This window comes from Eubalaena glacialis, chromosome 5, assembly GCF_028564815.1.
Source record: "Eubalaena glacialis isolate mEubGla1 chromosome 5, mEubGla1.1.hap2.+ XY, whole genome shotgun sequence".
Lineage (NCBI taxonomy): Eukaryota > Metazoa > Chordata > Mammalia > Artiodactyla > Balaenidae > Eubalaena > Eubalaena glacialis.
In genome coordinates this window covers 112,788,866-112,814,677 of record NC_083720.1, presented here as the reverse complement: position 1 = coordinate 112,814,677, position 25,812 = coordinate 112,788,866, and the positions used below count along the sequence as shown (strand labels likewise).

At 38.6% G+C, this 25,812-nt stretch overlaps 1 protein-coding gene across 1 annotated transcript in view; it reads right to left on the bottom strand.

Moving 5' to 3' along the window:
* The window catches only part of DCHS2 (dachsous cadherin-related 2), a 305,470-nt gene that overhangs the window by 14,219 nt on the left and 265,439 nt on the right, over positions 1-25,812 (bottom strand). The window contains exons 15-17 of the mRNA XM_061191590.1: positions 24,050-24,163; positions 14,232-14,443; positions 11,082-11,233 (exon numbers count right to left, since the gene is read on the bottom strand). Coding sequence (XP_061047573.1) covers positions 11,082-11,233; positions 14,232-14,443; positions 24,050-24,163 — 478 coding nt within the window. The remainder of the gene's footprint in view (positions 1-11,081; positions 11,234-14,231; positions 14,444-24,049; positions 24,164-25,812) is intronic.

Genomic DNA, 25,812 nt, shown 5'->3' with positions numbered 1-25,812 from the left:
CCACTGCCTAAATGAGCTCCAGAGGCAGGCATAAGCCGCAGCTATCAGCACAGACACCAGAAAAGGGCATGAAACGCTAAGGCTGCTGCTGCTGCAGCCAACCAAAAATCCTGTGTGCAAGCACAGGTCACTATCCACACCTCCCCTCCTGGTAGCCTGTACAGCCCACCAGTGCCAGGGTCCCGTAATCTAGGGACAACTTCCCTGGGAGAACACACAGCATGCCTCAGGCTGTTGCAAAATCATGCTGGCCTCTGCCGCCCCAGGCTCACCCCGCATTCCATACCCCTTCCTCCCACCAGCCTGAGTAGCCAGAGCCCCCTAATCAGCCTCTCCTTTAACCCCCTCCTGGCTGGGTTAAGAACAGATGCCAGAGGGCGACCTACATGCAGAGGCAGGGCCAAATCCAAAGCTGAATCCCAGTAGCTGTGCGAACAAAGACGAGAAAGGGAAATTTCTTCATGCAGCCTCAGGAGCAGCAGATTAAATCTCCACAATCAACTTGATGTACCCTGCATCTGTGGAATACCTGAATACACAACGAATCGTCCCAAAATTGAGGTGGTGGACTTTGGGAGGAATTGTAGGGTTGGGGTTTGCTGTATGCAACTGACTAGTTCCTGATTTTTATGCTTATCTTAGTATAATTTTTAACACTTGTTATCATTGGTGGATTTGTTTATTTGTTTGGGTGCTCTCTTCTTTTTTTATTACTTTTTTTATTTTAATAACATATTTTTATTTTTTGTTTTAATAACTTTATTTCATTTTATTTTATTACTTTTTTTCCTCCCTTTTCTTCGAACTGTGTGACTGGCAGGGTCTTCATGCTCTGGCCAGGTGTCAGGCCTGAGCCTCGGAAGTGGGAGAGCCGAGTTCAGGACATTGGACCACCAAAGACCTCCCAGCCCCATGCAATATCAATTGGCGAGAGGTCTCCTAGAGACCTCTGTCTCAACGCTAAGACCCAGCTTCACTCAAGGATCAGCAACTCCGGTGCTGGACACACCATGCCAAACAACTACTAAGACAGGAACACAACCGCACCCATTAACAGAGAGGCTGCCTAAAATCATAATAAGGTCACAGACACCCCAAAACACACCACCGGCCATGGTCCTGCCCACCAGAAAGACAAGATCCAGACTCATCCACCAGAACATGGGCACCAGTCGCCTCCACCAGGAAGCCTACACAACCCACTGAACCAACCTTACCCACTGGGGGCAGACACCAAATACAACAGGAACTATGAACTTGCAGCTTGTGGAAAGGAGACCCCAAACACAGTAAGTTAAGCAAAATGAGAAGACAGAGAAATACACAGCAGATGTAGGAGCAAAGTAAAAACCCACCACACCAAACAAATGAAGAGGAAATAGGCAGTCTACCTGAAAAAGAATTCAGAGAAATGAAAGTAAAAATGATCCAAAATCTTGGAAATAGAATGGAGAAAATACAAGAAACGTTTAACACGGATGTAAAACTAAAGAGCAAACAATGATGAATAACAAAATAAATGAAATTAAAAATTCTCTAGAAGGAATCAATAGCAGAATAACTGAGGCAGAAAAACGGATAAGTGAACTGGAAGATAAAATAGTGGAAATAACTACCGCAGAGCAGAATAAAGAAAAAAGAATGAAAAGAATAGAGGACAGTCTCAGAGACCTCTGGGACAACATTAAACACACCACCATTTGAATTATAGGGGAGCCAGAAGAAGAAGAGAAAAAGAATGGGAGTGAGAAAATATTTGAAGAGATTATAGTTGAAAACACCCCTAATATGAGAAAGGAAATAGTCAATCAAGTCCAGGAAGCACAGAGAGTCCCATAGAGTATAAATCCAAGGAGAAACACGCCAAGACACGTATTAATCAAACTACCAAAAATTAAATACAAAGAAAAAATATTAAAAGCAGCAAGGGAAAAGCAACAAATAACATACAAGGGAATCCCCATAAGGTTAACAGCTGATCTTTCAACAGAAACTCAGGGAGCCAGAAGGGAGTGGCAGGACATATTTAAAGTGATGAACGGGAAAAATCTAAAATCAAGATTACTCTACCCAGAAAGGACTTCATTCAGATTCGATAGAGAAATTAAAACCTTTACAGATAAGCAAAAGCTAAGAGAAATCAGCACCACCAAACCATTTTAAAACAAATGCTAAAGGAACTTCTCCAGGCAGGAAACACAACAGAAGGAAAAGACCTACAATAACAAACCCAAAACAATTAAGAAAATGGTAATAGGAACATACATATCGATAATTACCTTAAATGTAAATGGATTAAATAGTCCAACCAGAAGACATAGACTGGCAGAATGGATACAAAAACAAGACCCGTATATATGCTGTTAAAAGAGACCCAATTCTAACCTAGGGACACATACAGACTGAAAATGAGGGGATGGAAAAAGACATTCCATGTAAATGGAAATCAAAAGAAAGCTGGAGTAGCAATTCTCATATCAGAAAAAATAGACTTTAAAATAAACCTATTACAAGAGGCAAAGAAAAGCACTACATAATGATCAAGGGATCAATCCAAGAAGAAGACAAAACAATTGTAAATATTTATGCACCCAACATAAGAGCTCCTCAATACATAAGGCAAATGTTAACAGCCATAAAAGGGGAAATCGACAGCAACACAGTAATAGTAGGGGACTTTAAAACCCCACTTTCACCAATGGACAGATCATCAAAAATGAAAATAAATAAGGAAACACAAGCTTTAAATGGCACATTTAACAAGATGGACTTAATTGATATTTATAGGACATTCCATCCACAAACAACAGAATACATTTTCTTCTCAAGTGCTCATGGAACATACTCCAGGATAGATCATACATTGGGTCACAAATCAAGCCTGGGTAAATTTAAGAAAATTGAAATTTTATTAAGTATCTTTTCTGACCACAACGCTATGAGATCAGATATCAGTTACAGGAAAAAAACTGTAAAAATACAAATGCATGGAGGCTAAATGATACACTACTAAATAACCAAGAGATCACTGAAGAAATCAAAGAGGGAATCAAGAAACACCTAGAAGCAAATGACAATGAAAACACGATGACCCAAAACCTATGAGATGCAGCGAAAGCAATCTAACAGGGAAGTTTATAGCAATGTAATCCTACCTCAAGAAACAAGAAAAATCTCAAATAAGCAACCTAATCTTACACCTAAAGCAATTAGAGAAAGAAGAACAAAAAAACCACAAAGTTAGCAGAAGGAAAGAAATCATAAAGATCAGATCAGAAATAAATGAAAAAGAAATGAAGGAAAAAATAGCAAAGATCAATAAAACTAAAGGCTGGTTCTTTGAGAAGATAAACAAAATGATAAACCATTAACCAGACTCATCAAGGAAAAAAGGGAGAAGACTCAAATCAATAGAATTAGAAATGAAAAAGGAGAAGTAACTACTGACCCTGAAGAAATACAAAGGATCATGAGAGATTACTACAAGGAACTCTATGCCAATAAAATGGACAACCTGGAAGAAATGGACAAATTCTTAGAAAAGCACAACCTTCTGAGACTGAACCAGGAAGAAATAGAAAATATAAACAGACCAATTACAAGCACTGAAATTGAAACTGTGATTGAAATTCTTCCAGCAAACAAAAGTCCAGGACCAGATGGCTCCACAGGCGAATTCTATCAAACATTTAGAGAAGAGCTAACACCTATCCTTCTCAAACTCTTCTAAAATATAGCAGAGGGAGGAACACTCCCAAATTCATTCTACAAGGCCACCATCACCCTGATACCAAAACCAGACAAAGATGTCACAAAGAAAGAAAACTACAGACCAATACCACTGATGAACATAGATGCAAAAATCCTCAACAAAATACTGGCAAACAGAATACAACAACACATTAAAAGGATCATACACCATGATCAAGTGGGGTTTATCCCAGGAATCCAAGGATTCTTCAATACACACAAATCAATCAATGTGATACACCATGTTAACAAATTGAAAGATAAAACCCATATGATATATATACGGAATCAAGAAAAAAATGGTTCTGAAGAACCTCGGTGCAGGACAGGCATAATGACACGGACGTAGAGAATCGACTTGAGGACACAGGGAGGTGGAAGGGGAAGCTGGGACGAAGTGGGAGAGTGGCATGGACATATATACACTACCAAATGTAAAATAGATAGCTAGTGGGAAGCAGCTGCATAGCACAGGGAGATCAGCTCAGTGCTTTGTGACCACCTAGAGGGTTGGGATAGGGAGGATGGGAGGGAGATGCAAGAGGGAGGAGATATGGGGATATATGTATATGTATAGCTGATTCACTTTGTTATACAGCAGAAACTAACACAACAATGTAAAGCAATTGTACTCCAATAAAGATATTTTAAAAACAACCTATATGATAATCTCAATAGATACAGAAAAAGCTTTTGACAAAATCCAACACCAATTTATGATAGACACTCTCCAGAAAGTGGGCACAGAGGGAACCTAATTCAATATAAAAAAGGCCATGTATGACACCCACAGCCAACATTGTTCTCAATGGTATAAAACTGAAATAATTTCCTCTAAGATCAGAACGAAGACAAGATTGCCCACTCTTAACACTATTATTCAAAATAAGTTTGGAAGTTTTAGCCACAGCAATCAGAGAAGAAAAAGAAATAAATGGAATCCAAATCAGAAAAGAAGTAAACCTGTCACTGTTTGCACATACATGGTACTATACATAGAGAATCCTAAAGATGCTACCAGAAAACTACTAGAGCTAATCAATGAATTTAGTAAAGTTGCAGGATACAAAATTAATGCACAGAAATCTCTTGCATCCCTATACATTATTGATGAAAAATCTGAAAGAGAAATTAAGGAAGCACTCATTTACCATTGCAACAAAGAGAATAAAATACCTAGGAATAAACCTACCTAAGGAGACAAAAGACCTGTATGCAGAAAACTATAAGACACAGATGTAAGAAATTAAAGATGATACAAACAGATAGAGAGATATACCATGTTCTTGGATTGGAAGAATCAGCATTGTGAAAATGACTGAACTACCCAAAGCAATTTACAGATTCAATGCAATACCTATCAAATTACCAGTGGCATTTTTCATAGAACTAGAACTAAAAAGTTCACAATTTGTATGGAAACACAAAAGACCCCTAATAGCCAAAGCAATCTTGAGAAAGAAAAACAGAGCTGGAGGAATCAGGCTCCCTGACTTCAGACTATACTACAAAGCTACAGTAATCAAGACAGTATGGTACTGACACAAAAACAGAAATATAGATCAATGGAACAGGACAGAAAGCCCAGAGATAAACCCACACACATATGGTCACCTTATTTTTGATAAAGGAGGCAAGAATATACAATGGAGAAAAGACAGCCTCTTCAATAAGTGGTGCTGGAAAAACTGGACAGGTACATGTAAAAGTATGAAATTAGAACACTCCCTAACACCATACACAAAAATAAACTCAAAATGGATTAAAGACCTAAATGTGAGGCTAGACACTATCAAACTCTTAGAGGAAAACAGAGGCAGAACACTCTATGACATAAATCACAGCAAGACCCTCTCTGACTCACCTCCTAGAGAAATGGAAATAAAAACAAAAATAAACAAATGGGACCTAATGAAACTTAAAAGCTTTTGCACAGCAAAGGAAACCATAAACAAGACGAAAAGACAACCCTCAGAATGGGAGAAAATATTTGCAAATGAAGCAACGGACAAAGGATTAATCTCCAAAATATACAAGCAGCTCTTGCAGCTCAATGTCAAAAAACAAACAACCCAATCCAAAAATGGGTAGAAGACCTAAACAGACATTTCTCCAAAGAAGATATACAGATTACCAACAAACACATGAAAGGATGCTCAACATCACTAATCATTAGAGAAATGCAAATCAAAACTACAATGAGGTATCACCTCACACCAGTCAGAATGGCCATCATCAAAAAATCTACAAACAATAAATGCTGGAGAGGGTCTGGAGAAAAGGAAACCCTTTTGTGCTGTTGGTGGGAATGTAAATTGATACAGCCACTATGGAGAACAGTATGGCAGTTCCTTAAGAAACTAAAAATAGAACTACCATACGACCCAGCAATCCCACTACTGGGCATATACCCTGAGAAAACCATAATTCAAAAAGAGTCATATATCACAATGTTCATTGAAGCACGATTTACAATTGCCAGGACATGGAAGCAACCTAAGTGTCCATCGACAGATGAGTGGATAAAGAAGATGTGGCACATATATACAATGGAATATTACTCAGCCATAAAAAGAAACCAAATTGAGTTATTTGTAGTGAGATGGATGGGCCTAGAGTCTGTCATACATAGTGAAGTAAGTCAGAAAGAGAAAAACAAATACCATATGCTAACACATATATATGGAATCTAAAAAAAAAAAAGGTTCTGAAGAACCTAGGGACAGGACAAGGATAAAGATGCAGACGTAGAGAATGGACTTGAGGACACGGGGAGGGGGAAGGGCAAGCTGGGACAAAGTGAGAGAGTGATATTGACATATATACAATCCCAAATGTAAAATAGCTAGTGGGAAACAACCGCATAGCACCGGGAGATCAGCTCAGTGCTTTGTGACCAGAGGGGTGGGATAGGTAGGGTGGGAGGGAGATGCAAGAGGGAGGATATGGGGATATATGTATATTTATCCTGATTCACTCTGTTATAAAGCAGAAACTAACACACCATTGTAAAGCAATTATACTCCAATAAAGATGTTTAAAAAATTAAAAAATTAAAAATAAAAGAGGGAGGAGATATGGGGATATATGTATAGGTATAGCTGATTCACTTTGTTATACAACAGAAACTAACACAACAATGTAAAGCAATTATACTCCAATAAAGATGTTAAAAAGAAAATATCATCACACCAAAAAAAAAAAAAGATATTCTTCTATGTATTTGGCTGTACTGTTGATTGGTATGTAAAGGTTTATGGCTATGTACACTGCATGTATTAGTTCTTTTATCATAAAATGTCCCTCTCTCTTATTTAAAAAAAAAAAGAAAATCAATCTGTTAACTTTAAATTAAGTTAATTTAAGTTTTAAATTAACTTCACCGTTTTGTATTAATTAACCTACAAATGCAACAGTGTGTACTTTATCTTGTTAGGAAACAATTTGGGACAAGTATATTCCTTGCAAACTCTTTAAATTAAGGAGTACTTTTGCAGATTCCAATCCAAACAAACACATTCTGAAAGCTTATTTTTTCATGCAGTCAACCTTTCCTCTTGGTTTCCATGAAACCACCTTTTCCAGGTTCTGTTCTGATGTTTGTAGTCCCTGAATCTATCTTGCTGGCTGCTTTTGCTCTGTCTGGCCCCCAAGTGGTGATAATCCCCCAATTCTCATTTCACATAGTGTCCTAGGTAATTCCATTTTACACATTTTCCCTGGATGAAGCCCAACTCTAAATCCTGAATGAAGATCTCTTTCCTGAGCTCCAGATCATTATTTTTAATTGCCAAAGGAGTATCTTTACTTTTGCTCTTACACTGCCCCTTCAAACTCAAAATGCCCAGAAAAAAAATCCCAATCCCAATCTATTCTTCTTCCTGCCTTTTCTATGTGGAAACTTCAGAAGCATTTTCTACCTCTTTCTTTGTTGAGTAAATTCAACTGATCACCATGTTCCTATGGATTCCGTATCTGAATCAACTAGTAAGTATGTCCCCTCCTCCCATCCTCACAGCTTCATCCACATAACAGACCTTTGTCAGCTGTTGTCTAGCTTAACTGGTCTGTCTGATGCTGGTTCTCTGTCTTGCAAGACATCCATTACCAGATGTCCTTAAAAATAAAGATCTGAGCATGCACTCAACTGCTTACACTTTTATATAGCCTACAGAATAGAGTACAGTTTCCAGTATATGGCATATAAAGTTCTCTAAAATGTGCCTGTGACCTACCAGACTCTTTTTTTGTTGCTTTGTTTCATTTATCAGATCACTGAGTGAGATTTTCCCCCCAGTTTTATTCAGATATAATTGATACATAGCACTGTATAAGTTTAAGGTGTACAGCGTAATTTGACTTCCATATACTGTGAAATCATTACCACAATAAGTTTAGTTAACATCCATCATTTCACATAGATGCAAAAAAAATGAAAACTGCATTTCCCCTTGTGATGAGAACCCTTAGAACCTACTGTCTTAACAACTTTCCTGTATATCTTAGAGCAGTGTTAGCTATAGTCATCATGTTGTACATTATATCCCCAGTACTTATCTTGTTGGAAGTTTGTACATTTTGACTATCTTCCTCCTATTCCTCCACACCCCCAGCCTCTTTTTTATAATCCCACATTCAAGTGCTTCTCAGGTGCACTGTACCACTTGTTACTTCCAAATATACGAAACACTTTCACGTGTCCATGTCCTTCCTCATGCTTCTTGCCTGGAAAGCCTTTATTCCCTTTTCCATGGGGACTCAACAGACTGGGGTTCCAATCCCAGCCTTGCTGCTTATGAGTCGTGTATTTTGGAAAAGATAATTAACATTTCAGCCCATTTCCTACCTTGTATATAACTGCTTTTTATTTTTTCTCTCACAGTCATAATGAGTATTCAATGGAGTGTAGCATTGCTCCTGGCAATAACTGCTCTTTGACCTTGAATATTTATGCTACAGAAAGTGAATTTTTAAACATTTAAATTTGTCTAGGACTTTTTTGTTGCTCGTTTTTATTTAAAGTCCCTGAAAAGACTAACTAAATCTTTGCCCTAAAGTTTTATAAGACTTACATGAATATTGATTACCAACTTAAGCAGGGATAAATCTCACCCCATCAGTTATAACTCAAGCAGTGGAGAGCAGTGATTCAAATCCCATCTCTGCATGCTCACAACTAGACGTGTTATTTCACGACTGTGAGTTGGAACTTATTTTATATTACTATTTTAAGTTTCTAAAGTGTTTTTTCTGTTTTGTTTTTGTAAACATACAGGTATATACTCTAAAGATTCATTCACATGGTACAGTAAGAAGCCCTACTATGACCATTCACACAGGCAAGAATCTCAGTTCTACATTTACTGGCTGCCTATTCCTGGCAAAAGACTTTACATCTCTGAATTTTAGTTTCCTCACTCTGTAGATCTTAAGTCTGTTATGAGAATTCAACCGGTAAAGCAGGTGCTCCATAAATGGCACCTATTGTGATTATTACTATGCTTCCTGCCATGGGTTATTAGGGCACTTGATTTTCGAGTCCCCTGAAAACAAGAACTGTTTCATGTGTCTTTATATCCCCAGTCTCATGCTTGGTAAATAGTTTTTAAAATTCAGAAATATCAGTCAGACAGAACTAAAGAACTAATTTGTCATAGTCTGTCCACTGAGTTTTCCTGTATGTGGCTTAATATGAGAACTAAAAATTATTTAATGCATTTATATTGAGTAGAATCACAACTGGCAATATCTTCCTCCCCGTCATTTTATACTGTAAAAGAGAGGGCTAGAATTGGGAATATCTTCCTCTGTCAGACAAAATAGTGAAATTCAAAAGTTAAAAACAAAAGTTAAAAGCTAAATGACATCTTTTCCAAAACATTCACTAAAGGTTTAGCAGGCTGGGGAAAATCCTCCTATTTTTCTCACTGCCTTAAATGTCAGGAAAAGCACTAAAAAGGCAGAGACGCCACAAGGGGGCAGGGAAGGGGGAAAACCGGGAGACGCAGGGGGTTCAAAATGTTCCCTTGCCTCGGTGACAGTGGAGACTGTGTGTGTGTGTGTGTGTGTGTGTGTGTGTGAGCATGAGTGTGGTTGCCTCTGAGTCTCTCTGTGGCAGTGTGTGCAGATTTCATCTTCTCTCAGTTCCTGCTTCTCCCAGCTTAAATTCATGAGGAATTGGAGAGGGGCGCTTTTAAATATTGGGACCAATTTAAATGTTGGGAATGGGAACGTTGAAACTGTGACTCAAATAGGAAAATGCTGAAAGGAGTTAAATTTAATTGTTAATTATGCTCCATTGAGTAAGAACATTGTAACAGAAAGTCATTGCAATCAGGAAATGCTTAGTTCCTGGAACATAGCAGACCTTCAAGAATCTCTGAATTTGTAATCACTCAGGTGGCAACTAGGCTGAGATTTACCTGCAGCCATCTATGGAGAGAAAAAAAAAAGCTTTACATTTTAAATTACTATAGATACAATGTAGCAGGAATAGATATAACATATTTATACAATTGATTTTAATATATTTATATAGTAAGTATCATGACAATTGATTACACTAAAATAATCCTGAAAAAATTATACTAGTTAACACAGGGTAAGGTCTTAAACTAAACTTTTAAAATACCTTTGAAGTAATATTTTGAAATATATTAAACAAAAAGAACTAAACACTTAATCAAACATTTAGAGTTGGGAAGTTTTTCAGAGTTAAATTAATCCAGTCCACCCAGCAACAGATCCCATTTTAATTGGCTCTTGCTACTCAACCACAGGAATACACTGCACTTTCTTCATATAACATGTAAGTAGTCTGGCCTAGGAGTATATTGACACTCGGGTATCTTTATTCCTGTTTTTTCCCTCAATAGAAGGTCTGCTCTGTAGCTTGTAGGGTGGAAACAGTGTGACTTGGCATTAGAACACCTGGCAGTGAGACCATGATTAATGGTTAAATGGTTCTGTAACCCTGAGTGAGACACTGCATGTCCCTTGTCTCATTAGTGAGTGAGAAAAGGCCTAACTGAACTTCTCTGGAGGTGACTGTGAGGATTAAAGGAAACACTGTCTGTGCATGGCCTTTCGGAAGAACATACAAATACAAGGCAGACTGAAATGCATGATAAGGAAGTCAAGCCTCCCTTTGACCCCAGGCTTCCCAAGTGACAACTTCCCCAGAGACAAACAAGGTTCACAGTTTCTTAGGTTTTCTTCCCGAAGTCGTCCAACTTTATGAGTGTGCTTTTACTCAAAGAGGCCTGCAGGGTAAGCACTGTGGGGCAACAAAGCAGAATAGCCGGTCAAATGGATCTGAGTCTTGGACAAACCTGTAGGCTCTGGTGTACTCATAATCCAGAAATGCACTTGCTGTTAGCACACCGCTCAGCGTGTCCATCTGGAACACTTGTCCTTGGTTGCTGGAGAGAATAGAATACTCGATGAGGCCGTTTGTCCCACTGTCCTGGTCTGTGGCAAAAACCTGTTAGGAAGCAACTCCTCCATTAGGTAAGGATTGAATCTGCAGAATGGGTTAAGCCTGTTTTTCAGAGAAATGCATTATGAAAGAATCACATTGTCAAACACACTTTAAAGACAATGACCAAAGGAATATTAGCCATGGCTGAAGCTTACATTTATATTAAAGTGGATAATGGGTGAGAAGACTATTCTGCAGATTCATTGAAAGGATTTCCAAGTAATTTTCAGTAGGAGTACTGCATGTTTTGCGCTAAATGAAACAAAATCTAGATTTAGTGCTAACAAAGTTAGATCCTGGTGATTTATTTGATGAGTTGCCCAAGTACTAGTGTTGAAGATAAAACAAAAGTTCTGCATCACTCTACATTGAGATATATTATTTAGTCTGCTTTACATTTTAATCACAAACTAATTCTATTAGTGGATTCAAGATCTTGTTTAAGAACAAGCTGACAGATTAATTTCTTTCTATTTATTTTTTAAAATATTTATTTATTTATTTATTTGGCTGTGCCGGGTCTTAGCTGTGGCATGCAGGATCTTTTAGTTGTGGCATGCGAACTCTTAGTTGTGGTGTGCGGGATCTAGTTCCCTGACCAGGGGTCGAACCCAGGCCCTCTGCATTGGGAGCATGAAGTCTTAGCCACTGGACTATCAGGGAAGTCCCTCTTTCTATTTATTTTTATCTTCTAGGCCCCTCAGCCTTGGCCTGAGCTCCCATCCCCTGTCATCTCTCTCCTGGGTGACTGTACTGATGTCCTAGTGGGTTTTTGCTTCTAACTCCCTTCCTTTTCAATCTATCCTTCACACTGCTGCCAGAGTTCTCAGGGGATCCAGAACCTCATCAGGACCTCATCAGGAGGGCACACACCAGCTATTTGGTACAGAAAGGCAGCAATAGACAGTTCCCTTTGAGATCACAAGGAAGAGAAACTTATCTGCATACCAGCAGAATAAAGTCCATCATGTCCCCTAGGCCGTACATTTAAAAGAGTTACAGAGAGTAGGCCTCCCAGGAGGCGTATCAGTTAGGGTCTTTGGATGCCAGCAACACAAATCCACTATGGCCAACTTCACCAGGAAAGAAACATAGCAGAAAGACAGCGCCCAGGTGAAGCACAAGAACCTGAACAGCTCTAGGGTACAGCTTCTTTGATCTATTGCCATCAAGATGAATCAGCTCTAATATGTCTCTGTCTGGTGTCCTACCACCCAAGATTCAAATTCCAGGGAGAATAAGTCTCTATGGGACCGAGGCAGTTGACAGCAGCTTGTGGCAGGGTGGGGTGGGGGGGAGGTCACCACTTTGACCAACAATCCCACCAAGACTGCATCTGGCAGAGGAGGGTCAGTTCCTAAAGGGAGTTTGTGGGCCTGCAACCAAAAGGAGGGCACGTAGGTAGTGTGGTAGCAAAAAGCAAGAACTCCAGAGCCTTCTACATTCCTGTCTATCTGAACAGGATACAGGCAAATGGCAGTTCTAGTTTCCTGGAAACTAAATGATCTAAAAATACGAAGAACAAAGTTCCTTGTATCCGTCTCCGACTGGGCCTTCTCGAAGGTTTTATCACCTGAACCACTGGCAGGTCAGGCTGTCTCCCTGTCGGGTGTACATGGGCTTTAATGGGGTCCTCACTTTCACATATTCCACATGAGTGGTCTAGCTCTGTCCAGGTTAGCATGTGCGACAAAGCGTGATGCACCAGCGCCCCAGGGAGGAGTCCTCTGTGACCAAGCAGGCCCCGCAGTGGAGCTGGAGGCATCCATGATCCCCGCTGAACAGGCATCACTGGGGGTGCGGGGGCTGAACAAGAGAACACCTTCACCTCCTCACCTTCCTCTTAAGCATCTCTGTCATGGTTAGAGTAAAGGTGCAGCACTTCTGGAACAGGCTGGAACCTGGAGCAATTAGGCTCCAATCATACAAAATAAATGGGCAGAAATAATGTAGGAAATCCCGGGGATCCTGGACCATGTGGGGAGCACAGAGCTAAAACTCCAAGACAGCTGAGCCTCTACTGGTCTTGTTTGCACCATCAGAGGTGAACATGTGCATCTGAACTGGGCAGGAATCAAAGGAAAGTGTCTTTATATGTTCAGGTGAAGGTAGCTGCGCAGTAACCTAGGGGATCACCTGGATCCCTGCCCCCATCTACCCCAGAGAGAAAGTCATGCGGTGCTGGGTCATGGCAGTGGGGTTACAGAGGCCAAAGGGAATGTCCCACTAGGCTGCTGACTGTCAGGATGGGGGTTAATACCCATTTCCTGGCAGATTCCCGAGAGCCTGTAGGTGTTGTAATGTCCAGGTTATTGAATTCAAAGCATCGGTTCAACCATGAAGGGAAAGGTGAAAATGGGCACCAGTCCCTGAAGCAGGTAGAGTCTATCAAGGATGGGTGGGTTTGGAGCCTGAACAAGAAGACTGCCATGTGAACAGACCCTCTTTTTTCAGGGCTGGTCTTGAAACAGCAGATCTATGACTTTCACATGAGACACCTGCAAACCCAAACCAGGGGGCCCTTCCATGTGTCTGTGCTGCTGCCATGCTCATCTGGCTGCAGCTCCACCTGGCAAATGCCTGCTCGCCCTTTAAGACTGAGTGCAAACCTCGTTCTTCATGAAGACTGACGCTCTCCTCCAGGAACAGTCTGTGCCTCCTCTTTTCTCTCATGACATTCAACATACACTTCTATTATAACATTAGTGATTTGCATTTAAATTGTATACTTAGTCTTCTGACTTCCCCACTGAATTGTACACATGTGTAAGGTGAGCTGCTTTATGTGCCCCTCTAGATTCCCTGCTAGTGTTCTACGGGGGCCCTAGAGAAAGCAGGTGGGTCTAACCGAGCACGAAATGGGTGGGGGAAGGAGAGTGAGCTCAGAAACTCCAGACTTCCTTCAACCTAAAGTTCCATACAGTGCATCAAATATTGTATATGCCAAGGAAAGATTTAAAATTTAATTCACACTCCCCCACACACAACACATTTCTGTTACCTGTATGATGTGATCATTGTAGAACTGGCCCTCAGACACTGATACTTGATAAATGCTTTGCCCAAAGCACGGTGGATGATCATTCACATCTTTGATGAAGACTGCTACTTTGCTGTAGGCTCTATGCCCCCTACTTTCAGCTAAAACGATGAGCTGAACTTCATTTCTGACTTCAAAATCCAGAAACTTGGGTTCTTGCACAGTGAGTTCTCCTATTTTTATTTCCAGAGAGAGAAAAAAAAGGAAAATTATTTTATTTAAAAAGTCTCAAATCACCTTTGACCCATACACTCACATGCTTACCCGTCCCTCAACTCCTCCCACTGGCTGGGCCCCCTTTCCTAGTGCCCGGGGTCATTGTGAAAAAAGATGAGAACAGGCAGACATTTACATGGTTCAAACATGTAGGAGGGAAAGAAGCCATGAATATCTGAAATCTGGGCGCTCTCTCTTAAGTCATCCTTCCGTCTCCGTATTTAGCCCATGTCTGCAAAGTCCGCCTTTCAAACATCTCCTGAATCCACCCTCTCCATCTCCCTGCTGCTGCCCTCCTCCAAGCCACCAGCATTTCCCACCTTGTCCCTTGTGTTAGTCTACTTAATTGGCCTCCCCACTCAACCAGTTCCCATTCTGCATTAAATAATAAAAAACAACACTGTGACTGTCCTGCATAAAACCCTTGATTGGCTTCCACAGCAATTATGATGAAGTTCAGCATTTTTAGCCTCCCCAGAACCACCTGCTCCAGCCTCTCCCACCTGAGAAATCTCATTCTTCTCTTTCTCCCCTTTGCTCTGTCTGCTCTGGCTGTAAGACTCATACATGTTCTGTTCCTCAAACGCTCATCTCAGAGTTGTCCTGCAGACTTTTCCATCCATCTGGAATTGTCCCCACTTCTGTGCATCCTCAGGGTTCTTTCCAGACCACCCAGCCCTGTACCATCACCACGTCTGCCCCCAACAGACTCTCTGAAAGTGCCTGCAGGGCCTTTGCTCACCTATTTCTGCCGAGTTATTCCTCTTGGTTTAGAAGGTTCACAAAGTGAGGATGGTTACCTCTTACATCACCATCTCCCAAATCCCTAGCTCAGGGTCTGGCACATGGAAGCACCCAATAATATTTGTTACACCCCCAGGTAACAAGTAGAACCAGGTGAGGGAAACTGAGCCTTGAGGTTTATGCCCTGCACAAGTTTTTCCCCAGACTAAGAAAATTCCTCCCCTGATATAATTCCCTTCTCTAGTTTCTACTCTGTTTTGTTTCTTCCGTTTTACAATTAAATTTCTTACTGAATTTATTGTTATTATTATTCCACTGTCATGATTTACTAAGCTTTTGCTGTCAGAAATTCCATCGAGTGGAGTCTGCTGAAGTGCGTACTGATTTGGAGTTTGAGAAACCTGAAACCAAACCTAAACCCTAGCCCTGGCTGCTTCATTTAGGTAAAGCATCTGGCTCCCCCACTACTAAGCTTGTGACCTGCAGTAAGTGACTCAGCTTCTGTCGAGCTGAGTCTCATCTTCTGTAAAACGGGGATATGAATAATGGCTCCATAGGGTTGCTGGAAGAGTGACACAGTGCATGTGTCTCTCATGCCCTCCATCATCAGATATCGATTTAATACCTGTATAAGCTCTGAATGTAGAAGGAGAACATTTAATAGCTATGGACTATTAAAATTTGCTCTTCTGGTGGAAGAAGCTGTACAGTTTCTGGAAATATGACCTGGAAGCCACAGTTCTGATTGCTCTATCTGAACCAGTTCCCCTAGAGAACCAACGTAGGCCAAGGAAACTTCAGGCTATCATGTACCTACCTGGATACTAATAGTAATCATATCTTGTTCTAATAAGTCTAACTTTGGCATTGAGTGTTTTGGGGGGATTTTATTGCTTCTGTTATTAAGAAAAAATAAATATTTATATACTATATGAAGAACTCACTATACTGCCAGATTTGAAACTTCATAAATTCACTTTCATTTATTGTCATCAGATTTAGCTGTCAATTCAGAAAACCAAATTACTTTTACAAACCACTGTCTGATGTTACCAAAACCCCTCTTAGCAAATTTAGAGTAGATTTAAGGATTGGCAGCTGAAGAATCATTAAAATGCATGTTGATGAGCTGCTAATGAAAGAAGATGGTTTTTAGAAGTCTCTGTGGAACAAGGGCTGAGCAGAGAAGCCCCAGTCTAGGTGGACCCAAAGCTCTCATCTGGAGCTCTGTCTCCACCAAACAGGGCATTCAGCTTGCTACCATGTTCTGTTACTATTAGTAAAGAATAATAAAATCGAAACGTGACACTAAATTGCCAGTGTCACTTAGTAGAAAGTGTGCCAATTACAGTGCAGATCAAAGTGGATTTTTAAATAAAAGGCTTGTGTTTAGGCTTTGATAATTGGAATTTTGCACTTGGAATGGATCTGCAGTTCTAATGCTTTCCTTGCTTGGTTTTTATTTTTGACATAATAATTGGCACATGCTGTGAAAGTTGTGCAAATAGAAAAGACAATAACCAGTCTGTGAGATGATTCAAGGCTGGCACACCTACTAGATCCACAATTCGCCTTGGATGATCTATGTATATTTTTCTCAGAGACATCGAGGATTTACTGTCACCAGTGAGATGAAAGTACTACTGGGCTCTGTCTAATATATGGGCAGAAGTCCATGCTTTCCTTAGACTAAGAGGCTCACAAATACCAACTTTTTGTTCATTCTTATATGTTAGCGTGCCAGTTATATAATAACTTGAGAAGAAAACTGTAGTAATATTTTCCTTCTGATATATGGACTTGTATAGCTTTTGTCCAAGTTTTAAAGTACACATCAAAATGAGATTTAGATTCTTCAAATACTCAATGTTTGATAGCATAAGCGAGTTACTTCAATTACAAACTGTGCACATGCATATGTATACACCCAAAGCAGAACGTGATAAACATTTATGTTATCCGAAAGCTTTTAAACTCTCTGCTCTAAAGCTACATCCTTGAAACACTGAAAGTTTGATCATTTTGTTTTATGTTAATCTACCAAATAATGGAATGAAAACCACCATCTGTTATTTACATAGACAATGTTAGTCAAATAGTCAAACTCCAAAATTCCTTCTGGTTTAAACAGTGAGTAGTAGATGTTTTTAAGTTATAGTGACAAGAAGTTTAGATGCAAAAGTAAACCTGTGGTTTGTGACTATGGAACAGGGCACACTCGGGCACAACTGGACAGAAAACACAGTTCTCATCAGAGAGCCATCTAATCATAACTTACTAAACCAATAACTAATAAAATGGTTTTCTCACATTTTACCCTGAAGAAAAGTGACTACAACATTAGAGATCAAGTTTACTGATTTGTCATACATACCAGTTTTCTATTTTAACTGGCATATGTTTTAAAAAATATACATTGATAAAACCCGTGTTAGATGCCTTTAGACACAAATTTAATGATTATGTGGCATGAAAGATGAATTTAATATTATAATTAAAGATTCTTAGAAATGTTTCTTGACAAAAGTATGGTAAACTACAGACTGGAACAATCCTCATCATAAAAACAACTAAAATGCTTGATAAATTGTGCATGGGTGTGTGTGTGTTGAAATGCATTACTGAGTTGCTACAGTAGTAAGGAATCCTCAGAGGAAAAAAAAATAAATGAAAACAGTAATTCATGGAGGCAAGCAAGCACTAAAAGCTTGTTTTTGTTCTAAGGGTTTTTAACATAACCTCTTCCTTGAGATTCACTTCTGACAACTGCACAGGGTGTGGCAAACAAGGGAAGAAGCCTGAACCCACAAAAGGTGAAAGATCCAATAGGAAAACCAAAATAAAGCTGTAAACCTAAAGGCTACATATGCTCCAAATTAGTGGTCAATATTAAAAAATAAAAATAAAAATAAAAATGAATGCACAGGGCTTCCCTGGTGGCGCAGTGGTTGAGAGTCTGCCCGCCAATGCAGGGGACACGGGTTAGAGCCCTGGTCTGGGAAGATCCCACATGCCGCGGAGCAACTGGGCCCGTGAGCCACAATTACTGAGCCTGCGCATCTGGAGCCTGTGCTCCGCAACAAGAGAGGCCGCGATAGTGAGAGGCCCGCGCACCGCGATGAAGAGTGGCCCCCGCTTGCCACAACTAGAGAAAGCCCTCGCACAGAAATGAAGACCCAACACAGCCATAAATAAATAAATTTTTTAAAAAAATGAATGCACAGAAACTTGCTTTTCTTGACCTTGATGTTAGTTGAAAGAGAGAAAAAGTCTCTGCTGAGAATTCATTAACTTAAGCCTGAATTTATGGTAGCTATACTATCATAGATATATATATTTTTAAATTCCCCAAAATTAATGTAAGCCATTACATCAGCTTTGCTTGATGAGTGTCTAGGTGATTTGCAGAATCAAAAACACATCCTCCCTTGAGGGAACAAATTCAACCCAGGCTTCAAAATCCTCAGAGAAAAAGTTTCCAGGACAATGGAGTAGCTTATAGTTAACAAGCACAAAAATCACAGAGAAGCAAGGCACCATGAATGACAGCCAGCAAATCCATAGATAGCAGAATAAATCTTCAAAGACTTAAGATGCAGAAATTATTGGACACAAAATATGTAATTATTAAATATTTAAATATATAAAAAAGAAGGTTGGAAGCATCAGCAAGGAACAAAAGGTTATTTTTTTAAAAGACCAAAAAGAGTTGAAAAAGAACCCAAGATTACCTCTGGAAATGAAAAATATAGTTCCTTAGGCTGAAGAGAAGAGGCACATAGAGATGAAAAATTGGAAAAGATGTAGGAGAGAGTGATATGACCCCAATATTTGTCTAACTGGAGTTCCAAAGAAAGGTACAAATAAGTGGTATTTAGATCAACAGCTGACTTCTTAATGCAACAAGTGGAAACCAGAAGACAGTAGAGTAATAGCTTAAATATGATAAGAGAAAATAACTGTGAACCTGTAATTCTAAACCCAGCAAAAATATCTCTTAAAAACAAGTATTCAAGACTTTTTTAGACAACTAAAATCTGAGAGAGTTTACTGCAACAGACTCTCACAAAAGGATGTACTTTAGGTAGAAGTAAAATGATTCCAGAGGAAAGTCTGAGATGGAAGAAAGAACAGTTAGCAAAGAGAGTAGCAAAGAAGCAGGTAAATTTAAAATATTAATAATGCTTAATTTGAAAGAACTAAAATTGTGGTCAAAAAATCTTATAAATTGGAAAAGGGATATTAGAAGATAAAGAATTCTAAGTCTCATATATTATTTAGGAGCACGATATTGATTAATGTTAGGCTTTAATTGTAGATGTCAAAATAGCTAGGCTAACCACTAAAAGAAAGAAAAAACTATATAACTTCCAACAAACAGAGAAAAATGGTCATTCTCAGATGATTGTATATGTTGAATGTTCAGAAAAGTATCAGAATCAATAAGAGTTTACAAGTTTGCTAGATACAAAATCAAAATATAAAAGCTAATTTCAAGTGTACACACCAACACTGTCAGAAAAAGCATTTTTGGGGACTTCCCTGGCAGTCCAGTGGTTAAGACTTCACCTTCCAGTGCAGGGGGTGCAGCTTCGACCCCTGGTCGGGGAGCTAAGATCCCACATGCCTCGCGGCCAAAAAACCAAAACATAAAACAGAAGCAATATAGTAACAAATTCAATAAAGACTTTAAAAATGGTCCCTATCAAACAAATATTTTAAAAAAAATAGAAAAAGCATTATTTTCATTTACCTCAGCAAGAAGAAGTATAAAATATTTAGACTAAATCTAGCAAAAAATATGCTATAGAAAAAACTTTATTACAATTATTAAAGAAACAGTAATTTTATTAAATTATTAAGAAATAATTGGTGTGATTATCCATATTATTCCTGGATTAGAAAATAATACTGTAAAGATACACATTTTCCCCAAACTGATATTTAGAATTAATATAATTCCAGTAAAAATTCCAACAACCTAAATGTCCATTGGTGGATGAATGGATAAAGAAAATGTGGTGTATACCTACAATGACAGATTATTCAGCCTTAACAAAGAACATCCTGCCATATATGACCTGGGTGAACTTTGAGGACGTATGTTTAGTGAAATATGCCAGTCACAGAAAAAAGAAACATTACTTGATTCCCCTTATGTGAGGTATCAAAAGTAGTCAAATTCAGACGCAGAGAGTAGAATGGTGGTTGTCAGGCGAATCAGGGGTAGGGGCAGGGAAAACAGGGAGTTGCTGGTTAGTGGGAAATGAAGCCTCAGTTATGCAAGATGAGCAGGTTCTAGAGCTCTGCTGCACAGTGCCATGCCTACGGTTAACATACAGTTTTGTGCACTTAAAATGTGTTAAGAGAGTAGATCTCATGTTAAATGTTCTTACAACAATTTTTTTAAAAGTCAATCAAGAAAAGTTTTCATAGATGATTATTACCTACAATGCATAGCTATGCAGGACTTTGTGAGATTTAAAAGAAGGACACTTTGTCCTGATGATTAAGTTACTTAAATTCTAGATTGGAGCTATATGATTTTTTTGAGATTTTTTGTTGTTGTTGTTGTTAATTAAGGTAAGTTTCCACCTGAAATCAAATGTCTATGTCATAGTTATATGGGTTACATGCATTAAGGTGTGAACAGCTGTATGTAATCCCAAAATTCATGAATAAATATCCTTTCCATGGAAAAACAATCCCAATAGGCATGTGTGTGTGTGTGTGTAAAACTTAACAAGTGGATACAATGCTTTATATTAGAGCCAGATAGACAATAACAGCTAATATACTCATGAGAAAGAATATGAAGATGGGGTAAATATTGTGGGGTTGCTGCTTCCCTGATATGAAGATTTATAAAGCAAATGTAATTAAGACAGTGTGGTGTCAGTGTGTGGATAGACAAAAAGAAGAATGGAAAAGAGTCGAGAGTCCAGTAGAGTCAGGAAACATGATGTATGACCATGCTGGTACTGCAGATCACAGGGTAATAAGCCCATTGGAATAACTGGGAGTCCTGGTTGAAAAACAAGAAAGGAAAAGGAAAGGAGAGAAGAGGAGAGGAGAGGAGAGAAGAGGAGAGGAGAGAAGAGGAGAGGAGAGGAGAAGAGAGGAAAAGAAAAAAAGAAAAGCTATCTCTAACTCACGTAAAACACAAAAATCAATCCTAGATGCACTAAAGATGTAAATGTGAAACACAGGAGAACTATAAAAATTTTAAAAGACAATATAAGAATATCTTCATGATCTCAGGGTGGGGAAGAATTTCTTAAACAGCCTACAAAAGAGGCAAATCATAAAATAAGACTGATTCATTCTAACGTTAAACTCAAAATGTGCCTTAATGAAAGTGAAAGACAAGTCACAAATTATAAAAAAAAAAAAGTAACAAAAAACAAAGGATAAACACTAATAAAATATATTAAAAATCCTTACACTTCAGCAAGAAAAACACAAACAACTTAGCAGAAAAACAGGCAAAAGATATCAATATACATTTCACACAGAAGAAAACAGAAATAGTCAATAAACTATTAAAAAAATGCTCAAATATTCGTACTAAGGGAAATGTAAGTTACAGCCACAGTGGGATAACATTTCACACCCACCAGATTGGCAACAGAAAGTAGGACATGAACAACTGTGACAGTTCTCATTCAATGCTGGTGGAATGTAAAGTCGGAGGAACCACTTCATAACACAATTTGGTACTATCTGTATAGCTGAACATAGGCACCCTCTGAGATACATGCCCAACCTACACTCTAGGGCCTACAGAACTCCTTACATGTGCACCAGAAGACACATACAAGATTGTTCATTATATCCCCAGACAGAGAAAACTTGTTGTCCATCAACAGCACATTGATAAATAAGTTGTGATATAGACTTACAATAGAATACCGTAAAGCAATGAAAATTAAAGAACCCAGCTACACACATTAACATGGGTGATTCTAACTTGAATTTTAAAAACTTAATATCAATAGAATACATAGAGTATGAATCCATTTATGTAAATTTCAAAGCAAATCAATGCTTTTACTATATTCCTATTTGTAGGAATACATTTACCGTAAGTCACAATGGGATGATTATCCTTGAAGTCTGGGCATTAATCAGCCTGGGGCAGTGAAGAGAAAAGATGCAATCACAAAAGGGCCCAAAGGGAGCATCGGTGATAATGGTGGTGTTCTATTTTATAGCCTTGGCAGCAGGTACATATCATTCTTTGCTATTCTTCCTTAATGTGTTCATAATGGCTTATGCACTACACATCATAGTAAAAATGTTGAGCAAAAAATCAAGCCATAGAGGAGTTCATTCAACATAATTCTATTATGATGTTTAAATCAAAGTAAAACTAAATAACGCATTTTTTAGGGATTCAAATGGGGTGGGAAAATTATAATGAAAAAAAAGCAGGGATCAATACCAAATTCAGATTACTGATTTGCCAATGACCTCTGGGGTGAAATAAGACAGATGTGAGAGGGAAAGGACACACAGGGGCTTCCTGAGGTTCTAGCGATGTCTCATCTCTGGAGATGGGTGGCAAAGACATGGGCTTTTATTTTACTACTGTCCATTAAACAGTTGTATACTTCAACATATCATCTTGTAGCTATTTCACAATAAAATTTTGAAATACATTTCAACTTAAATAAATGACTACTTAATTAAAAAATAAAGAGTTTTCTGTGGATGACCTCTTTGAACTAACCCTAGGCATATTTTATCTGCATTTTAATGAGAGACTGTAGAAAATAAGGCCAAACCTTGGCCATGTTAGGTGTATGATGGTGGAAGGATTTGGGTGACCTGGGAAAATGTGCATACTCTGATATTCACCTTCTTCCTCAACGTTCTAATCTCAGCTCCTTTCCCAGAACCCTCAGACACCTGACTGCTAGAAACTTAAGGCTTGGTGGTGTTTGCAAATGTCCTTCTTGCCAACAGGCTTCCTGCATCACCCTTTAACCAAATGATAGGGTGAAGAGATGAAGACATCTTGCAGGCTACCTTAGAGAGGTTGCTGAGCAAAGGCCGCATGGACCAAAAAGTTGTAACGCTATCCTGGATGAGAAGGCTTTTGCTTAAGAAATGAGCCCTCTCAATTCTTCCCATGTGCACATAGTATGGATTAAATAAGGCAGTTGTATGGTAATATAGAAATTATTAAAAACATTCTTCTTGAGGTTGACAACGAAGCAGTAGATACATATCCACTACATAGTTGTTAGTTAAAAAAAGCATGTTCCAAATAATCAATTGGTATTCATTTAAAGCACAACAATGGTCTTATTAAAGCTAAATTTAATACATGCTGTATTTGGAAGTAATTTCTTTACCACCACATAGAAACCTTTCCAGCCATCCTTTTTTGTTGCACTGTTGACATTAAGTGGCGAATCAGAAGAATCTCTGATGAAAATTTCCTAAGGCTACACATGTGTGCTTATTTTCAATTCAAACCCATTCTCACTGATCTCCCTACTACATCTCCAATTCTCCCAAATGGATAGGTAAATCATAAGTAGAAACCATGTTATCATCAAATAACAAGTAGGGTAGGATAGGTACTATTTAATTTAGAAATGTGAATAGAATTCTTAAGGAGTACATATAAACAAATAGTTCTTGATTTCTCATCAGCCAGCATAAAAAACTCTTTGTTGTTTACCTTTTAAATTATTTACCTCTAACAATTTCTACCTTTCAAATTTTGAGTTTTCTTTGCAGAAGTATGTCTTATTAGTAACATTAGGTGGAGCAGAAAATAAAGCTATTAGAAGGTAGAGAAGGATTACCTGAGTTGGAGCACAAGGAAAAAACTCCATCTTCATTTCCACTAAAAATTGAATATTTAATGTTGTCCCGAACTGAGTCAGTAGCAAAAGCTTTTATAGTCACAATAGAAGTACCTGTAAAAATTAGGTTAAAAAAAAAGAGCTTTAGGAAAAGAAAATTCAGGAAAAACAAGAGCAAACACCGAGTGGTTATTATTTGCCCACTATATTTTCACTTGTCATTCAGTCAATGATTATTTATTGAGTGTCTTCAAAAAGCCAAGCCCCATGCTAGGTGTTGGGGATATAGCAACAAACAAGGTAGAAAAGATCTCTGTCTTCTTGATGGTTATTAACTGATGGAAGGAGATGAACGATAAGCCATTAAAGAAATACATAATCAAGGTAGATTTCAGATATGCTAAGTTCCCTGAAAAGAAATAAACAAGGTTATGTGATATAAAATATTTTTTCTGCAGGGAGGCGGATACCCCTTTGCAGAGGTCTCAGAGGAATGACATTCCAGTTGAACTTTGAAGCATGAGAAGCCATAGAAAGAGTGGAAAGAAAAGGATTCTAGGAGAAAGAAGAGCAGCACAGAGGCCCTGGGCTGGGAGAGGGCTTGGTTTGGTGAGGCACAGTGCGTAGGGGAAATGTGGATGGTGAAGACAGTGTCGAGGTGGGAGGGACTAGATTTTACTCTAAGTGCAATGGGAAGATATAGAAGCATTTAAAGGAAATGAGTACAATCATCTGATTTACTTTAAAAAGGCATCAATCTCACTGCTGTCTGGACAACAAGGAGCTATAAGAAAGGAAAAGAAATACTGCAATAGACCATGCAAGAGACAACAACCTAGGATAGTGAGGGGGGGGGATGAAAAGAGGGGACAAATTAAAGACATATGCTGACACATTTCCCTGAACATTGCATGGGATGTGGGAAAGGAGGTAACAAGGGTATAAATATAAGAAATCTTCCTTTAACCAGTTTACAGTAAACTTGTAGGTAAAAGCAACCCAACTAGAAAGTAACCAAGGTCTTAACTGCATGATACAGATTCATTCAAGAATTATTAAGCTAGGGCAGGGGCAGTAAAGAGATAACTTCAAGGGAAAAACAGCAATTGATTTAGGGGTAGGAATTAGAGAAGAAAGAAGGAAGTCATATCAGTTTCTAGGAAACAGACTGATTACCAGCATAAGAGAAGAATTAACAAGGACTTACAGAGATAATAAGACAATTGGTATGATTAGAACTGCAATTTCACTGGGAGGATTTTCAAGAATCTATCCGGGCCCCAAGTTAGCACCTTGTCGTCTTTGTTTATAATAGCTTATGCCTTTTGCTGCTCACCTCTGCTTTGCTTCCTGTCTTGGTTGTCCATTTGTCTCCCTCTTATGACTGCCTGTCCTGTTTTATTTTTAAGTATTTTCATTTAATCAACTTTATTATGGTAAAACTTACTTACAATAATATACACATAGTTTAAGTATATAGTTCTATATACTACACATGCCTATATACGACTATACACACCTGTAACAACTATACACACCTGTGTAGCCACCATCACGATCAAGATGTAGAATATTTCTATCACTTCAAAAAGTTCTTTCAGACCCTGGGACAGTCTACATTTGTTTATCCATTACTTACATGTGGGCATTTGGGTTGTTTTCAGTATGGGGCTTATGAATAAAACTGCTATCAACATTCATGTAAAAGGGTTTGATGGCCACATGTCTTCATTCCTGCGGGGTAAACACCTACAGTAAGTGTA